The following is a 16,603-nucleotide window of genomic DNA, read 5'->3' as shown; positions in this document are numbered from 1 at the left end:
AAAAAAAAAAAAAAAAACAGATTTTGAGGAAAAACGCCTAAAAATTTTGAGATTTTCTGTGAGCTAACAAAGTTTTTGGTTATCAGCTGGGCAATTTCAGCATTCAAATACAATATGAGGTTTCCTCTTTATATTAAAGGGGCAATATTATGTGTTTCTCAGGCATACATTTAAATACTATACCATAATAAAGTATCTATGTCACCTTTAGTTGTTATTAAAATGCTGTTTTTATGTTTAAATAGAAAATAAACTTATAATCACTTCCTCTTCTAAACGCATTGAAATTGGCCTCTGTCTCTTTAAGAACCACCTTCCTCTTCTGTCTCGCCCATTTCGGTGCTGGGGGGCGGGGGCTGCCATGATGCAGTTTACTTGGCATCTGAAAATACATTTCCTCAAAGACACGTCCCAGGGGTGTTTCTGGTCCCCACCTGTCGTTTTGCTCCTCAGCTTCCTAAAAACGCTGCAGGATTTCTCAAACATGCATGAATGAGTCAGAGCAAGGCTTTGTGCATGTTTTTATGAGAGTATAAAATTATAACATGATATAAAACTCAAAAGTTGTTTTTACATGATATTGCCCCTTTAACATCAAAAATTCTTAATTAAAATGACAAAAAAATTAGGATTCAGACCAAGTAATAATGTAATACWGTATTGTAACCAACAATTTTCCATWRTTAGTTTTTGTTGCCTTACATTAAACGTTGCATCAGGTGATTTTATATTGATTACATTTTCTCTGCGTTAACGCTGTTTTAATCGATACATTTTTCCCGCAGGTGACAAAGACCGACCTGGAGCAGCGTCATCCTCAGCTCGAGGACATTTTCACCTTGGCGCAGAACATCAAAAACAAAACCTCTAATCTTGACGTCCGCACATCCATCACTGAGAAACGTACGTTCGAAGACGGAAGCGTTTCCGTGTACAAAACACACGAGCTACTCCTAAAATAGACGGTATCTAAAAATAAACCACTTTTCTGTTATTAAAGTGAGCATCTTTTTTTTTTCTTTGCTCTTAGTGGAGAGAGTACGCAGCCAGTGGGACAGCACGCAGCACGGTGTTGAGGCTCGCCTTCAGCAGCTGGATAACATGATTGTCCACAGCGACCAGTGGGAGGACAAGAGGAAGGAGGTGAAGGCCCTTATTGCAAATAACGAAGGACGTCTCCACAACCTTCTSCAGCGTCCCAGCGATCCCCTGACAAAGCAGCTTGAAGACTGCAAGGTTAGGGCGTATTTTTTATTATTATTTTTTTACCCCATCATGTCTGCAGCTCCTTGTACCTGAGGTCGTTTAATGTGATTTCCTGTCCCTGTCACAATGGTAGACTAGACGTGTACTCCTGGGAAAATTTCCTTATAGGAATAAAAAAAAAAGTCAGACTTAACTCTGCAGTGTATCACAGCTCTTTAGAAAAGCTGTCCAAGTTAGGAATGAATAAGTCACTCCTCTGAAGTTTCACTTTGAACCTTAATGGGGTTCATTTACCCGTATCATCCAGCATTAGATTAACGGAGAGTGTCAAGAAACTAATTCTGTTTTTTAATCTGGTTTAGACTTTACTGCAGCCAAACACTAGAGGGCAACTGAGTTTAACACAACCCAGCAGCTCCGGATTCGTATCCTGGAGAATAATTGTCTATTTAAACCTGGGAACCTTACCTTTGATTAAAAAAAAAAGATAGAAGTTGTGTGATTATAATTTCATAGGTCATTTCCCAGTTTTAAATTAAAAATAATAATGATTTAGTTTCTATTTAATCTTCTTGATTAGGCTGAGTTTAAACAGTGTCGGGAGGCTGAGCAGTGGAATAACAAATCTCGTCGTGTTTAAAAAGTATTTAGTGTTCACCTTTAAGCACTGACCTTTATTTAGATTTTTTCGTTTATTTCAATTCAGTGATTGTCAGTGAAGTCAGCATCTTACCTTAAATGAACGCAAAATGCAAAATAAATGTGATGATAGAGCAAGTAAATGACTAAAAAAGAGGGAAACGAAGGAAAAAACAACATAGACACACAAATAATGCTACATCTATCACTACTACCACAATGTGTGGTGTGAGCCATCACCTGTTTGTTAGTCTGTATSTGGAAATCTCACAGTATCATTGTGTGTCTTTTCATTCCCTAATCAAATAAGCAGCCTACTGGTTATAAATGATGTTAAAGTCCCGGTGACTATGCTTCAAATACAAAAACATCTTCATCTTTAAGAAACGGCAAAATACAGATGATTTCATCCAATTTGCCACATAACAGGTGTATTTTCTTTTTAACTCRGCCCAGCCAAAGTGAAACAGGAAGTGACATCAAAGGGGAACTCTTTAAGAACGGGAACTTCCTGGTCTTTATTTATTAAAACAATAATATTCGAACTCTGACTCCATCTCTGATAGTGATTAAAGTTAATCTAAAGAAACATCAGATTCTTCTCCACAGTCTGTGTTGTTAGTTGTAGCTTTATTCACATGGAGAAATTCCCCTTTGACATCACTTCCTGTTGACTGCGCATACAAATATCTCAACAACTGTTCATGTCAGCAGCGTGAAATTGTTTTTTCAATGTGTCATTAATGTTATCTTTCCAAAAATGCTTTAATATTTTTTTTACTAAAATTTGATGTTACGGGTACTTTAAGTCATTTTTAGCAGGAGACAGAGCAAGTGACGTAGGCCACACCCTAAATCAGGCAATTAAGGAATTAGAAGCATTATAATCTCCTGTTACATTAGATAACATTAGGAATATTTCGGACCACAACCTCTTCATATAGGGATTTTTTATTATTTTTGTGAAATTCACTTTAGTGCAGTGAATTTGAGGTAGGATCCGATGTTGCATGAAACTGTCTCTAGCATAGGTTGGATGATCTACTCTCGTTACAACCTCCTCCCAAACATTGCCTCAAATTAACAATTGCATGTCCGTCTCCCAAACAGTTACCAACACWGTGCAAGTATTTGAAAAGTTTCAATATTTGAGGGGAGACCTGGTGTTTATTATCTTTCCATGCCAAGTTAATAAACATCAAACAGAACATTGGTGTAAAAAAAAAAAAAAGGAATTAAATAAAAAGTAATAAACTCTTGCGTCCATCAGAGTGACTCACAGTTTTCACAATGAGTTACCTCTGAGGTATTTTTAGCCTCATTGTTCTGCTGTCACATCACTTTTTGTTTTTACAGGAGGTCTTCCAAACTCTGGGTCGAGACCAGGTCGCAGTTACAGCCTTCAACGAGCTGTCCAATCACCTTTTACGAGAATACTCCTCAGACGACACCAGGAGGGTCAAAGAGGTCACAGAGAAACACAACGCTGCCTGGAACAGCATCAGCAGCAGGTGCGTCCAACACCCGCCCCGTCGATTACCCAAACTACAGCCTGCCACTCTTTTCCAACGCGTTCGACACGTTGGTTGTTTGCAGGGTGAGCGACCGGCGCGTCCAGCTGGATGGTGAGCTGAAGGGAGTCCAGGTGTCTCTCAGGGAGCTGGAGTCTTTCCTCAGGTGGCTSCAGGAGGCCGAGACGACAGTCACTGTCCTGTCCGACGCCTCGCAAAAGGAGAGTCTGTCTCAGGACTCGGCCCACGTGAAGGAGCTGAGGCGACAACTGGAGGTAGGGCTGGAAAGCGACATGCACAGGTGCTAACCTATTATCTCAGTGTCATCCTTCATTAACGCATCTCTCGCTAGCTGCACCGAAGCTGCAGTGTGTGTGTAAAAGGACATACAAAGGGCTTGTGGCTCATTGATCCTCTTGTCCTGTGCAGCTTAGGTAATCAGTTTGGGTGTGTTTTCTCCTCCTCTGACTGGTTTCTCAGTGACCCAGTCCTTCTCTTTGGGATCATTTGACACACATCATCTTAAATTTTATTTAACAGCATAATCCCACCATCTTTTTTTTCCATCAATAATAGGAGGCACACATCTTTCAGAACTGAAAATAAAACTATAATGGGGTACCACTTTACAATAAGGCTCCCCTTATAGATGGCTTATTAATAGTGTAAGAAATTTTGTTAAACTGGAATCGAGACGAAACCGCAAAATATTGAATAGATTAAAATGTAAAAAGAAGTGGAACCATTCAACCCAGATCTGGTTACGAGCCAAGCTTTATTGCTCCTGACTGGAGAAACCAAGCTGCGCTGCCTGAAACCAGAACTTCCGGTCCTTTTGTACAGTGGCTTCAGTGCCTGGTGCGCCCACTACTGGCCTACGGCTGAATCGCAGGCACTCAGACAAAAAAGCTGTTTGATTAACGGTTTTTTTTATGTGTTGTAAAAATGTTTCGGGCATGTATCTAAACTATTTTAATCAAGACAACAATAGTTAAACAATTGATTATAACAGTCAATACTTAAACAGGAAACCTAAGAAAATGGTGTAGTGCTTTTAAAATCAGTAACTAACCTGACTAATAAATTTCTTCAAATAGTTTATAGATAGGTTTTTAATTCATCTGTAAAACACTTTATAAAATGTTTATTATGCATTAATTAAGGACGAGAAAAGTAGCCTTATTGTAAAGTGGTACCCTATAATGTAATTTCTTCACTTTAAAGTAGCTCAAAGTCTAATGGAAAATGGCCCTGAATAAAATATATATATGATTACACAATTATTGTCTTTTAAGATTTTGTGGCTTTTGATGAAGTTTGGATTTGGTGTGACTGTTTTAGGAATCATTGGTTTTATATGCCATTGACATTGTCCACAACCCATTTTTGTGGTAAATGTGTTCAGTACGTCACTGAGTTGACTTCTAGGYTTCATCAAAAGCTAGTATCTACAGTAATATTGTCCCACCAACAGATTGTCTTTATCCTCTTTTTGTTTCATCACTGGATGAAGTTGAGACTTGATGGATGGAAGTCAGGAATAGAATCTGGGTTAATGAAGCCGAGACAGATGTTAAAGCTCASAGGATGAGCGTTAACACTGCGAGTCGACTGCTTTGCCACGGATCAGTGTTTAGTTACTTTAATTGCATTTTTTTTTCTTTTTGCTGTAGGCCGTTATCGTTCTGACTGCTGTTTCCATATTAAACTTACAAATGGTGGATAGTAGTCAGGAAAGTGACAAATGTAAATGTGAAGCTTTAAATGGAATTTACTGAAAACTGACAAGGCTGAGAGCCAGGATTACACTCCCTCTGAGGTTGTTATCATTGATACTCGGATAGTCAGGGCAGCGAGATCCACCAAATTGTATCTTGGGAAATATTCTTGGTTTTCTTTGCAAAGTTGGATTAGAATCGGGCACGAGTGGCAGTTAAATATGAGCTCAAATGAGATGAAGGTCACTGAGCTCAACAACATAAAATGAAGAGGTTTAAATGTTTAAATTAAATCTTTGACACTTATGTGTTTTGAGAAGAGAGGGGGTCTGTGCACGAAGCGGGAGTTTCTTGGTGTGTGGGAGGAGTTTGTCAATGACATGATTGATCTTTTTGACTTTTGTGGGAGGAGTTTGTCAATGACATGATCGGTCAGTTTGACTTTTGTGGGAGGAGTTTATTAAAGACATGACTGATCTGTTTGACTTTTGTGGGAGGAGTTTATTAAAGACACGATTGATCTTTTTGACTTTTGTGGGAGGAGTTTATTAAAGACACGATTGATCTGTTTGACTTTTGTGGGAGGAGTTTATTAAAGACATGATTGATCTGTTTGACTTTTGTGGGAGGAGTTTATTAAAGACACGATTGATCTTTTTGACTTTTGTGGGAGGAGTTTATTAAAGACATGACTGATCTGTTTGACTTTTGTGGGAGGAGTTTATTAAAGACACGACTGATCTGTTTGACTTTTGTGGGAGGAGTTTATTAAAGACACGATTGATCTTTTTGACTTTTGTGGGAGGAGTTTATTAAAGACATGATTGATCTGTTTGACTTTTGTGGGAGGAGTTTATTAAAGACATGATTGATCTGTTTGACTTGTGTGGGAGGAGTTTGTCAATGACATGATTGGTCAGTTTGACTTTTGTGGGAGGAGTTTATTAAAGACATGATTGATCTGTTTGACTTTTGTGGGAGGAGTTTGTCAATGACATGATTGGCCTGTTTGAATTGTGGGAGGAGTTTGTAAAAAATGTGATTGCACTTTCTTAGCACAGGACTTGAGTATGACATGTGTGTAATCTCTTTGTGATGGAGGACTTCATTGAACCTAATTTTCTGTAGATTTCACCCTGTAATTTGGATCTTATCATTAATCACTCCCATTCTTTAATCTGCAATTATCCTCCACAGCTTGGAACACCAAATACAGCACATTGGGTGAATGTGTACTCCATCTCATTTTCTTTCATTTCATGCTATGTAATGGCATATTATGTCGTCGCGGCTGACACATGGATCCTGGTGCACAGTAGCTCCATCATGCTCAGGCATCATGGAAAGCATTGAGATAATGGATTTCCAGCAGAAACGTGCAAAGGGACTCGCAGCCTGAAGAGGTGATTTGTATCGAGCTTGACACGGATGCGTTCAGCTCAGGGTGTTGGTATGTGAGCGTGTTTGTGTATCGAACAACTGAAACATCATTTCATTTAGTTATGATCTAGTTATGCCATTACCATTTAGGCAGAACCAACAGCACGTTTAGTCCCACTTCTAATTTCATATGAGGCTTCCAAGTCTGTAATCTGTGGAATGAGTGCAGTCGAATCTTTGTTTAAACCTTGTCTAAACGGAGCTCTCATCTCATCTCTCATCATGATTCTTTTGTGTGTGTGTGTGTGTGTGTGTGTGTGTGTGTGTGTGTGTGTGTGNTTTTTTTTTTTTTGGTTCTTTTCTGTTTCGTTCCATTTCTCTAAACTCAGACAATCAAGTATTTTTGTACTATAAATTAAACACAGTGTTTGTCTATGAAGGTTTAAACTAGTTGTATAGAGCAGTGTGTGTCAAGCCAGCTCATCCTCACTTCAAATACATGGATTTGGTTTTGCTGTTGGGACAGAGCTTTTTTCTGTCGACCTTTTGTGAAATTTAAATAAAATTCAGAGAAAGCGACTTTGCAGCTCTGCGGAAACTGACCGGCTGCAGAGCTTCTCCTTTCTTTGGCTGATTCAGATGTCCGATCGTAGCCGAGCTCTGACCTGCTGATTCTGATTTAAATCGATTCCAAGCTTTTTCTAAGAACTATAATTTTCACCAAAACAAAACAGCACCAGGATTTGTCGTCTTCCCGTTGTGTTCACAGGTCAGAAATATAAATTTTAGTTTGATTTCTGCTTAACCCTCTAAGGTTTGGGGTCTAAATGGCTGTTTTTGACAAATTATGAATTTACCCTTATATTTCCACCTTTAAAAACTATTTATCTTACCTTGTTTGGTATCATTATTTTCAGCACTACCTCAGCTTTGATTTTACACAGTGAACCAAAAAAAATACACACAAAAAACAAAATCCGAGTAGGAAAATTTTGGCTATTTTTATTATAAAATTCACAAAAATGTTTAACAAACCATTTTTCTAACCTATAATGAAAATCAATAGTGTAAATTCCATAAACATGTACAAATTTAGCAAAAAACAAAATTATATCCATGTTTTTACATTAAATTAAGTTAAGGTGGTATTTCACAATGTTGCTGATTAGTTAACGAACATCATTTCCAAGAGTGTCCAGAACGAGACACAACATAGGAAATGAAAATGTTTGCGCACTTGAACTTGGAACGTGTTAAGAAAATCATGTTAGCACGACTTGATCTCTTCTCTGTTTAGTTTCTATAAATCACAACATTCTGGAGCTGTGTTTTTACACATTAACAGAAGCTCTTGATTGACGATATCTCTTGAAAAAGCTTGTCAAAATCATCCTATCTTGATTTTAAAAGTGTACTCCCGTAAATTAAAGCCTAAACGTGGGGGCGGCTGCTAAAGCGAGCCAAGGCGGGGATCTCGTGGGTAGAGGTGGGCAACAAAATAGTATGCAGAGCCTGTTGAATACAGTATATCTATGTAAAACACAAAAATAATTCATTATTAAAAAAAGTGACTTAAAACAGCCAAATGGCTCGCTCGTCGTTTGGTTGCAAACACTCTGAGTTTAGTGGGATTGCAGTGGAAAATGAACTAATATTCTGACAATTTAAGACTAGTTTCCAACAATCACAGCCCACTAATTTACTACGATGTATTCCCTGACTAAGAAAAATAGATTTTGTGTCTGTTGGCTGGTTAATAAGTGCATAAGTTGCTTATCTCTTTTCAGCACATACATTATTCACAGATTTAGCTGTTTCTGAGGCTAAAAGATGCACAGAAGCCTTTAATTTATTCTTGACCTGATCTTTCTTTCCTTCCGCCGTGCTTTCCTCACCTTTTCTTCTCTTCATCTCCAGTTAATCTAATCTGACGTTGCATAAGAATAAACGTGCTCTGTCTTTCTGACACAGATAATGAAGTTGCAAAGTAGGACAAGTAACTTTTTTGTACATTCTTTCCAGTGTTCTCTGCAATTATAGCCCGTTTTTTAAAAATAATATCCTCTGTATTTGTCAATACAGACACCTGTGAATATTAATATTGTAGTTTTTAGGTTATATGTTTACTTTGTCAATTGCAGTTCCTCACATGACCACTTGGGGCAGTGTTTTAAAAGTTAAACTTCGTAAACCCACAGCCCATCTGCAGACACAAACAGCTTGTTTCTGTAAGAGCTTGGTCATATTGATTTATTTATCACCTTTTAAATAATGCTACAAAATATGCATAATAAAAGTAGAGCTTTCTCTTACGCAGGTCAACTCTGCCTCCAAAAACCTGGAGATGATCAAATGACAACATAAAGTTTAAAACAGCAGTTATCGATGTGGAAACCAGGATTTTTTTTTTTATATAAACAATAATTCAAGCCATCAAACTCTTGAGCCAATCAGGAGTTTTATGTCTGTCTAAGTCACTGGAGTGTACTAGTGCCAGCCAAGAAAATGAATGGAACTAATACTTCCAGGAACCACCTGAGGTAGCCCCGCCTCCTTTGTAACTCTACTCTGCATCTCATTGCGTTCTCGCTCTCCCCTCTTTTCACTTTTCCCTCTCCGTCTCGCTCACGTATCGATCTGTCCGTCGCCCGGCGTAATGTCATCCTCTCTTCACGGCAGAGACATTGTTCATCTTCTGCTCTGCGTCTCGTCTTTCGGTCTCTTGTTCTCCCTCTCTCTCTGAATCGGAGAGTTAAAAAGGACAAAAAAGAAAAAGAAAGTGAACACTCGTTTGGTGTTCAGTGCAACTCGTGCCTTTACTGGTCTCTCTCGCTCTCTCACCGTCTCTCCTCTCCTCTCGGCACTTTCCTCTCTTGTCCGTCCTCCTTCGCCGTCTTCGTTTCACTCTCGTCCGTCACCCTCGCCTGAACTCTGCGGGGTGCCCGTCACGAGGGATTTGTTTAATTCTCTCGCGACTCTGCGGTCGGTGGGGGCGCGCGCGCGTGAATGTCCGCGTGGAGGAGAAAGTGAGTGTCTCGTTTTTTTTTGTCTGCTTCGCCTGCATCATCATGCGTGTGAGTGCATGCTGACAGATGTGTTTCTAAAGAGAGAGAGGATGCTGCTCTAACTGTTTGAGTGTGTTTGTGATGAAACGTGGGGAGCTGAGTTGAGTGAGTGTTTTTTTTTTGTTTCTCTCTCTCTCTGAGTTGTGTGTGTGTGTGTGTGTGTGTGTGTGTGTGTGTGTGTATCACATCAGCTTGGCTGGGGTCTGGTCGGCTGCGTAGGGAGAGGGAGAACAATATGAGCGGGGTAGGGCAGTGCTAGCATGCTGACCAGAAGCAGGCTGCTGCAGACTTGTGGCAGTCTTAAGATGATGGCCATGGTCCGGACCTCCCTCCAAAAAGTGGTGGTCTTCTTACACAGACTCCAGAGGATGGCCATCTCCTCGCCGCGCTACCAGAAACTCTGTAAGGTACGTGGAGAGATCCCACCTGGAGAACAGAGTTTATGCTTTTTTTAAATTTTATTTGATGTTTTTTGTGATTGAATTTGAGCTTTTTTTTCTAACTTTTCTTGCTGTCGCTGATCAGAGGTTTTCAGTTTGTGGCTTTTTGAGTTTATTTTTGTAGCTTTTCTGGACTTTTAATAGCATTGCTTTTCACAAATCATGAGCTGATTTGAAAGTTTTCTACCTCAGCTTCTTTTTCTCCTCACGTTTTGTCATTTTGTTCACACGTTTGGTCCCGTTTCAGCTGCAGTTTTTAAGTATTTGCATACATATTTGTTGTTTTTGTATGCAAATCCTAAAATTATTCCTATCTCTTGGCTTGTTTGTTCACGAGCATTATGCATGTCATTCTCTTCTTTTTAACGGTGCCAACAAAAGAACGAGACAGGCAAATAAGTGGTTGTGTTTCTTACTGTATATAGTTTTTTTAAAAATGATATTCTACATTAGTGGAAAGGGAATGCTTCAATGAACAAATAATTAAAGGGAATTGAGCTTAATATTGGATCTGATTGCCAATTAAGTGCCCTTATTAAAGTAATTAGCAGACTTTGTCAGGAGGAGGTAATTTCAGTGCTGCAGCTGCACACAGTCACTTTTAAAAACCTCGCAGCCTCTGTTTCAGCGTTTTATTCTGCCGTATTGATTTTACCGTGGAGAAAATGACCACTGATGTGTGCAGTTCTTTTGTATCCCCGCAGATCATTGTCGCTAAACTCTGTTATGTCACACATCACCGACATGCTCTCGGATTCAGGGCGCAGGGAACCAGCTGTTGAGATTTAACTCAAAATAATAATAATAAATTAAAAAAAGCCCATAAGCTTTGGCTTGAGAAGAGTTCAGAACTACTTTTATGTTTTCATTTGAATCCATCTTTAAATCTGTTGCTGTGAAGTGCTCCATATTTTTCCTCTCTGATTGTTTCGTTGCCTTTCTACCAATAATTTTCTAACTCACAATTCTGTCTCTTTGTGTTAAAATTTATTTAGAAAATGATATGATATGACCAAATATGTGCACAGAGCTTGACAAACATTTGTTAATCTTTATGGTGGGTCCATTCAGAATCCACTGAAGCCCACCCTACCTGGATTGTGTCCCTACTGGTGGGAGGCATCAGTCATTCTGCACCCAATTACCCACCCCTGGGTTGCATCAGTCACTCCGGCTTTGTTTGGCCTTCACCGGGAGGGGTGGGGATCAGTCATGCCAGGATGGACTCCCCTCCCTGGGGTGCCCTCAGACTGGAACACTAACTTCCTGATGATGGATTTGTGAGTTTGCATGGGGACTTGTCCTTCTGGGTTTCTCTTTAAAGGGTTCCATGATTAGTTGTAACATTAGACTTTGTTTGACAAACATTTATTTTAAGTGTAAAATAAAGACTGTAAAAATACTGTAGGCTGTTTAGTTTTTCTAATCTTTAAACTTAAGGTTAAAAATATATTACACTGATGTGGCCATTTTATTTACACGCAAAGCATTCTGGGTAAATGATGACGTGGATAGGTCCTCGGTGCAAGTACACTTCGCTGCAGCATGCAGAACGGGGCGGTGACTGACCTTTCCGTCAGTCCCATACCTTATATGGAAATGGGACTATTGCATTCTGGAAATGAAGGGGGCGCTAGTGACACTATTTTCTATCGAACACTTTCAACATTAAAAATACAAATTTTACAGTAAGGAAATGGCTACAAAACGTGTTATGTCACGTGGTATGTCCCTTTTTCATTTTCAAATCTTTATTAAATCTTTGTTGTTTTTGGATATTAAAATTATATTACAGTAACAAACTAACCTTAGGCATTAAACCTGTGAGGTTAACCTGAGGGTCTGTGTTTGGGGAGGTGGATAAAAGAAATTAATAAATAATGCTCTGAGTACTTGAACGTGAGTAGAAGAAACTCTCTAACTTCTTCCTTTCTTCTTCCTTTGCTCTCTTAATCCCGCGTCTTTAAGGAGCAACCTTCATTTCCGCAATGCAATAGTCCCATTTCCATATAAGGTATGGGACTGACGGAAAGGTCCGTCCCCGCCCCATTCTGCATGCTGCAGCGAAGTGTACCTCCCTCGGTGCGAGGCTGCTAGCGAGCTATATCCACCCTGAAGGTTAATCTTGGACAATATCTGATGATCGACTCTTTTAAATGAAACCAGAGAGCGTTGACAGAGAGGAGAAGGTAGAAATGACTCAGCCTGTAACTGAAAATATGGATGGAGGACAACAGAGCTGCTTCATGGAAGAAGAACCTCAGCTTAGCCTGTTAGCTTTAGCGTTAGCCTGACGCTATCACCATATATATGTATTAGCTCAGCGCTACACGTTCTCCTCTCGTCACTGAGGTCCTCCATCCACATGACAGAGAGGAGAAGGTAGAAATGACTCAGCTGCAACTGAAAATATGGATGGAGGACCTCAGTTTAGCTTGTTTGTCGCGCTAGCGCCGAGCTAATACATATAAGGCAATATAGCGTCAGCGCTAGTGCAAAGGTTAACAGGCTAAGCTGAGGTTCTTCTTCCATGAAGCAGCTCTGTTGTCCTCCATCTGTATTTTCAGTTCCAGGCTGAGTCATTTCTACCTTCTCCTCTCTGTCAACGCTCTCTGGTTTCATTTAAAAGAGTCGATCATCAGATATTGTCCAAGATTAACCTTCAGGGTGGATATAGCTCGCTAGCAGCCTCATACCGAGGACCTATCCGCGTCATCATTTACCCAGAATGCTTTGTGTGTAAATGAAATGGATCCATCTGTGTTAAAATATATTTTTAAAAATTTACTAAACTAAACAGCCTACAGTATTTTTACAGTCTTTATTTTACCGTTAAAATATATGTTTATCAAATAAAGTCTAATGTTACAACTAATCAGGGATCCCTTTAAGGCAGCAGAGATGCTAAAATATTGTATTAATGCAATGGGGAGGGAGATGGAATGAAAGTAAAAGCAGCTAATAGTTTTTGGCCCGCTCTGCGTTGCTGATGCTAGTTTTGTGTATGTGTGCTGACATTTACCGTCAGCAGCACTAGACTGGCCTTAAATCTAACTGCAAGAGTCGTAAAATCCTTGTTTCGTCCGTTTTTTGGCCTGGACTTTCTGCTCACCAGTCTCCTCTCCTTTAGTTTGCTTGCGACCCTCCAGGACTAGTCGGTGGACAGCAGTGTTGAGTGGCGTGCCCGTTTCATTTATAGTGAGCCTGAAAGAGGAGCCCTCGTCGATCCGCTCCGTCTCTGTTCTGCGAATCAGAGAATTGGCTGAAAGGCCCACCGCTCTCCAGAGGAGTGTCCTCCTACACTCATTACTGTGGCTCCAGCTCTGTGTGAGTGTGTGAAACAAAGCCTACTTTAGAATTACTGATAATACACACTCGTGCTTTGTCTTTTCCTGCCTTTTCAGTGACACTAGCTTTGGCCTTAGGGCTCCAAACTCTGTGCACCTCCGCTCACTGCTGCCCCCCGGACACGGGCACGGAGCCCAGCTTCCTGACCTCCCTGTCCTTGACTTTCACCAGGGTCCTCAGGGCTATTAGCAAGTGTTAGCGCTAGCAGTTGGAGCCTCGGAAGCTGGCCGATGTAACCTCCATTTACCCCCGAAGTATCTTGGCTCTCCCTCAAGTCGCAGATATTTCCCTTCACGCTTCCTTGGACACTTTACTTTGCGGGCATCAGAGCTCCCCGTTCCCTCACACTCGTGCACACGCAGGCTTCACTACACACTTATCAAATGAGCCACGAGCAGAATTACGTGGTAACAGATTTGTAAATGCAGGTCATTTAAACCCGTCTTGGCGTTATTGAGACTGAGAAGGAACAATAAAAAGGAAATGAAGATGGGACCTCTCTTCCAGTCAACGTTTCATGTAAATCACAGCAGATGGACTCTTATTAGCAGAAAATATGATGTGGACTAGTTCCTAAATCAGCTCAACACCCAGCAATAAGCTGATCTCTTCGTCCGTCTGCTAGTAGGAATCGAACAGAAATCTTGTCCTGTGATTGAGTATCACCTCCCAGGAGTCTGAATAAACATGTATTTATGTATTTGATGGTATAGATGCAAATATAAATGGACAGAAAACCATTTACCTTTCCTGCTAATGTCTCATCTCCGTCTGTGTCGTTTTTGTCTCTCCCACACCCAGTAAACCCTGAGCCAGAAAGCCTTGTGCGTGTGTAGACTTTGTATCTATGTGTGCTTTACAGTGATGGATTTTTCTGCACATACTTCCATTAGTGAATTCCAGGCAAAAACAGTAAGCTGAACCCACTAATGCCTGTGCGGTTTATCATCACGTGCTCTTCGAAAGGCTGCCTAACCGCTTGGCATGGAAAAGACAAACGTGTTGCCATCCTTAGACAAATGGATGCACAAGTGTTGCCTAACTGTTTACTGTTTTTATTTTCTCAGCGTTTGTTAAATAATGTGACAGATTTTGGTTTTCTAAAACGCACACTTCTATCTAACACTTAGCTTAATGTATAAACTAAAATCATAGTGGGAAAAGACAATAGAGCTAAAGAATCCTACTGTCAACACTAAATGCTTTATTTTAAACAGCAAATCTGTGATGCAAGTTCAAAATGTAACAGTGAAATTAAAGGATTGGTATTCTTTGTATGAACATGTATCACCAGTCACATTTTATGACAAATTTTTTAACTAAACCCACTTTATGATAGGAAGTAATGGAGTCGTAGCTGTTGTGGTTGTAATGTCGTAATTTTGTGAGATCGTACGAGATGTGATAGAATTTAAAGTACGTGTTGAAAGTAATCCCCAACTAATACAACCCCAAATTTAAAGGGCCTGTGACATGTTTAGCCTTCAAATACAAAAAGTCAAGGAAAACATTTATATTTTAAAAAATTAACATAATACACATGATTTTACCCGTTTTGTCTCATAACTGGCATATTTTCTCTTGAATTTGGCTTAGTAAAGTAAAACAGGAAGTGACATCAAAGGGGAACTCTTTAAGAAAAGAAACTTTCTAGTCTTTGTTTATTGAAACAATCTTATTTAAACTCTTCTTCAACTCTGATAGTGACTCAAAATAATCTAAAGATCAGATTTTTCTCAAATTATTGCTGCATCGCTCTGTTTACATGCAGACGTTCCCCTTTGACATCACTTCCTGTTTCTTCACATGCAAATATCTCAACAGCTGTTCATCTCAATGGCGCAAAATTAGTTTTGTAATATGTTATCAATGCTCTCTTTCCAAAAACATTCACATTTATTCCAAAAATGTGATGTCACAAGCACTTGAAGCTCAACGTCCTTATACTTGACGGATTTATAGGCGTTTTTGCGAATGCTGAGGTTGATTAGCTCTGGCAGCCATCTTGAATCCGTTGTAGATGTACACCCAGTAATTAAAAGTTTCAGTTTTATGAAAGAGCCTGTGACGTGCATATCTTTCAAATACAAAAAACTCAAAGAGAACACCTTTAAATTTAAGAAACTATACACGATTTTACCCATTTTATTACACGACTGGCATATTTTCTTTTGATCTTTGTTTAGCCAAAGGTAACAGGAAGTGACATCAAGGGGGAACTTTTTACGAAAAGCAAACTCCCTGGTTTTTATTTATTGAAACGGTATTATTTGAACTCAGATTCTTTATCTCTCTGATAGTGACTCAAAATAATCTAAAGAAACCTTAGATTGTTCTCTACAGTCTGTTAGCTATTGTATCAATGCTCTGTTTACATGCAGACATCACTTCCTGTTACTGCACATACAAATATCTCAACAACTGTTCATCTCAGCAGTATGGTTTTTATTGTCATTATAAATATTCATGTTTATTACAAAAAATGTATGTTGCAGACACTTTAAAATGTATCCACTGTTTTTTGAGATAATTTTTCTAATGCTACAGACAAACGAACACACTTGCAAAACAGACACCGGCAAAATCTTGGCAGTGGGCAATATTAATCCTTATTATGGGTATTCAGTGCTTTCTGCCAGATGTAATGTATTCCAGGTGGTCCTCATGAGTTAATGATGCTCACCATCACTTGTAGTGAAGGTCTTTTTTGCCCAAAGCACCTTAATATGTCTGACACGATGAGCTATGTTCCAGTCCTCCATCTTCTGTGTGGTCACCCTAAGATGATACGCAATAAAAATGAGAATAACCCAGAAACTTGGTGGCGAAATTCAAATATCAGTGTTTTCCCCTCAGGTTTTTCGCTCTGTTTCCTGCCCGTCTCTCGGTAAATGTTAACCACGCTGAATGATTTCTTGAACACGCTGACCTGAAGTCAGTGGGAGACGGGAGGCGATCATTTTTGTTGCCAAATAGAAGTCCGCCTGACCTTCCAGCTGTCTGTTTCCACTCTCATTTACCGTTTGCCCGAAAGAGTCAGGGTCCAATCTAGAGATCAGAGTAAGTGGTGGAAATAAAACGACTTGTGCGATAATTTTTCCTTTCCCGCTCCTTCTGTTATTGGTTTGACAGTCAATCTACAGGGACAAGGTCTCTGCTCCAGCCTCTCCCCACCCCTCTCCCTCTTCTGCCAGTATCTTTGGTGAGCACATGACCGTAGTGCTGACTCACAGTTCATATTGGATTTTTTTCTCTCTCTGTGTGTGTGCGTGTATCTGCACCTCTGTGGCACAGAC

At 39.8% G+C, this 16,603-nt stretch overlaps 1 protein-coding gene across 1 annotated transcript in view; it reads left to right on the top strand.

Annotated features, from left to right (window-relative positions):
• The window catches only part of utrn (utrophin), a gene marked incomplete in the record, with an annotated part of 237,438 nt that overhangs the window by 82,074 nt on the left and 138,761 nt on the right, over positions 1–16,603 (top strand). Inside the window, 4 exon segments of the mRNA XM_014011589.1 lie at positions 786–903; positions 1,031–1,236; positions 3,202–3,356; positions 3,442–3,631. Of these exon segments, the coding sequence (XP_013867043.1) occupies positions 786–903; positions 1,031–1,236; positions 3,202–3,356; positions 3,442–3,631 (669 nt within the window).

This window comes from Austrofundulus limnaeus, unplaced genomic scaffold, assembly GCF_001266775.1.
Source record: "Austrofundulus limnaeus strain Quisiro unplaced genomic scaffold, Austrofundulus_limnaeus-1.0 Scaffold82, whole genome shotgun sequence".
In the NCBI taxonomy this organism is placed as follows: domain Eukaryota; kingdom Metazoa; phylum Chordata; class Actinopteri; order Cyprinodontiformes; family Rivulidae; genus Austrofundulus; species Austrofundulus limnaeus.
The sequence above is the reverse complement of the archived record's forward strand: the minus strand, read 5'-3'. Positions and strand labels throughout refer to the sequence as shown.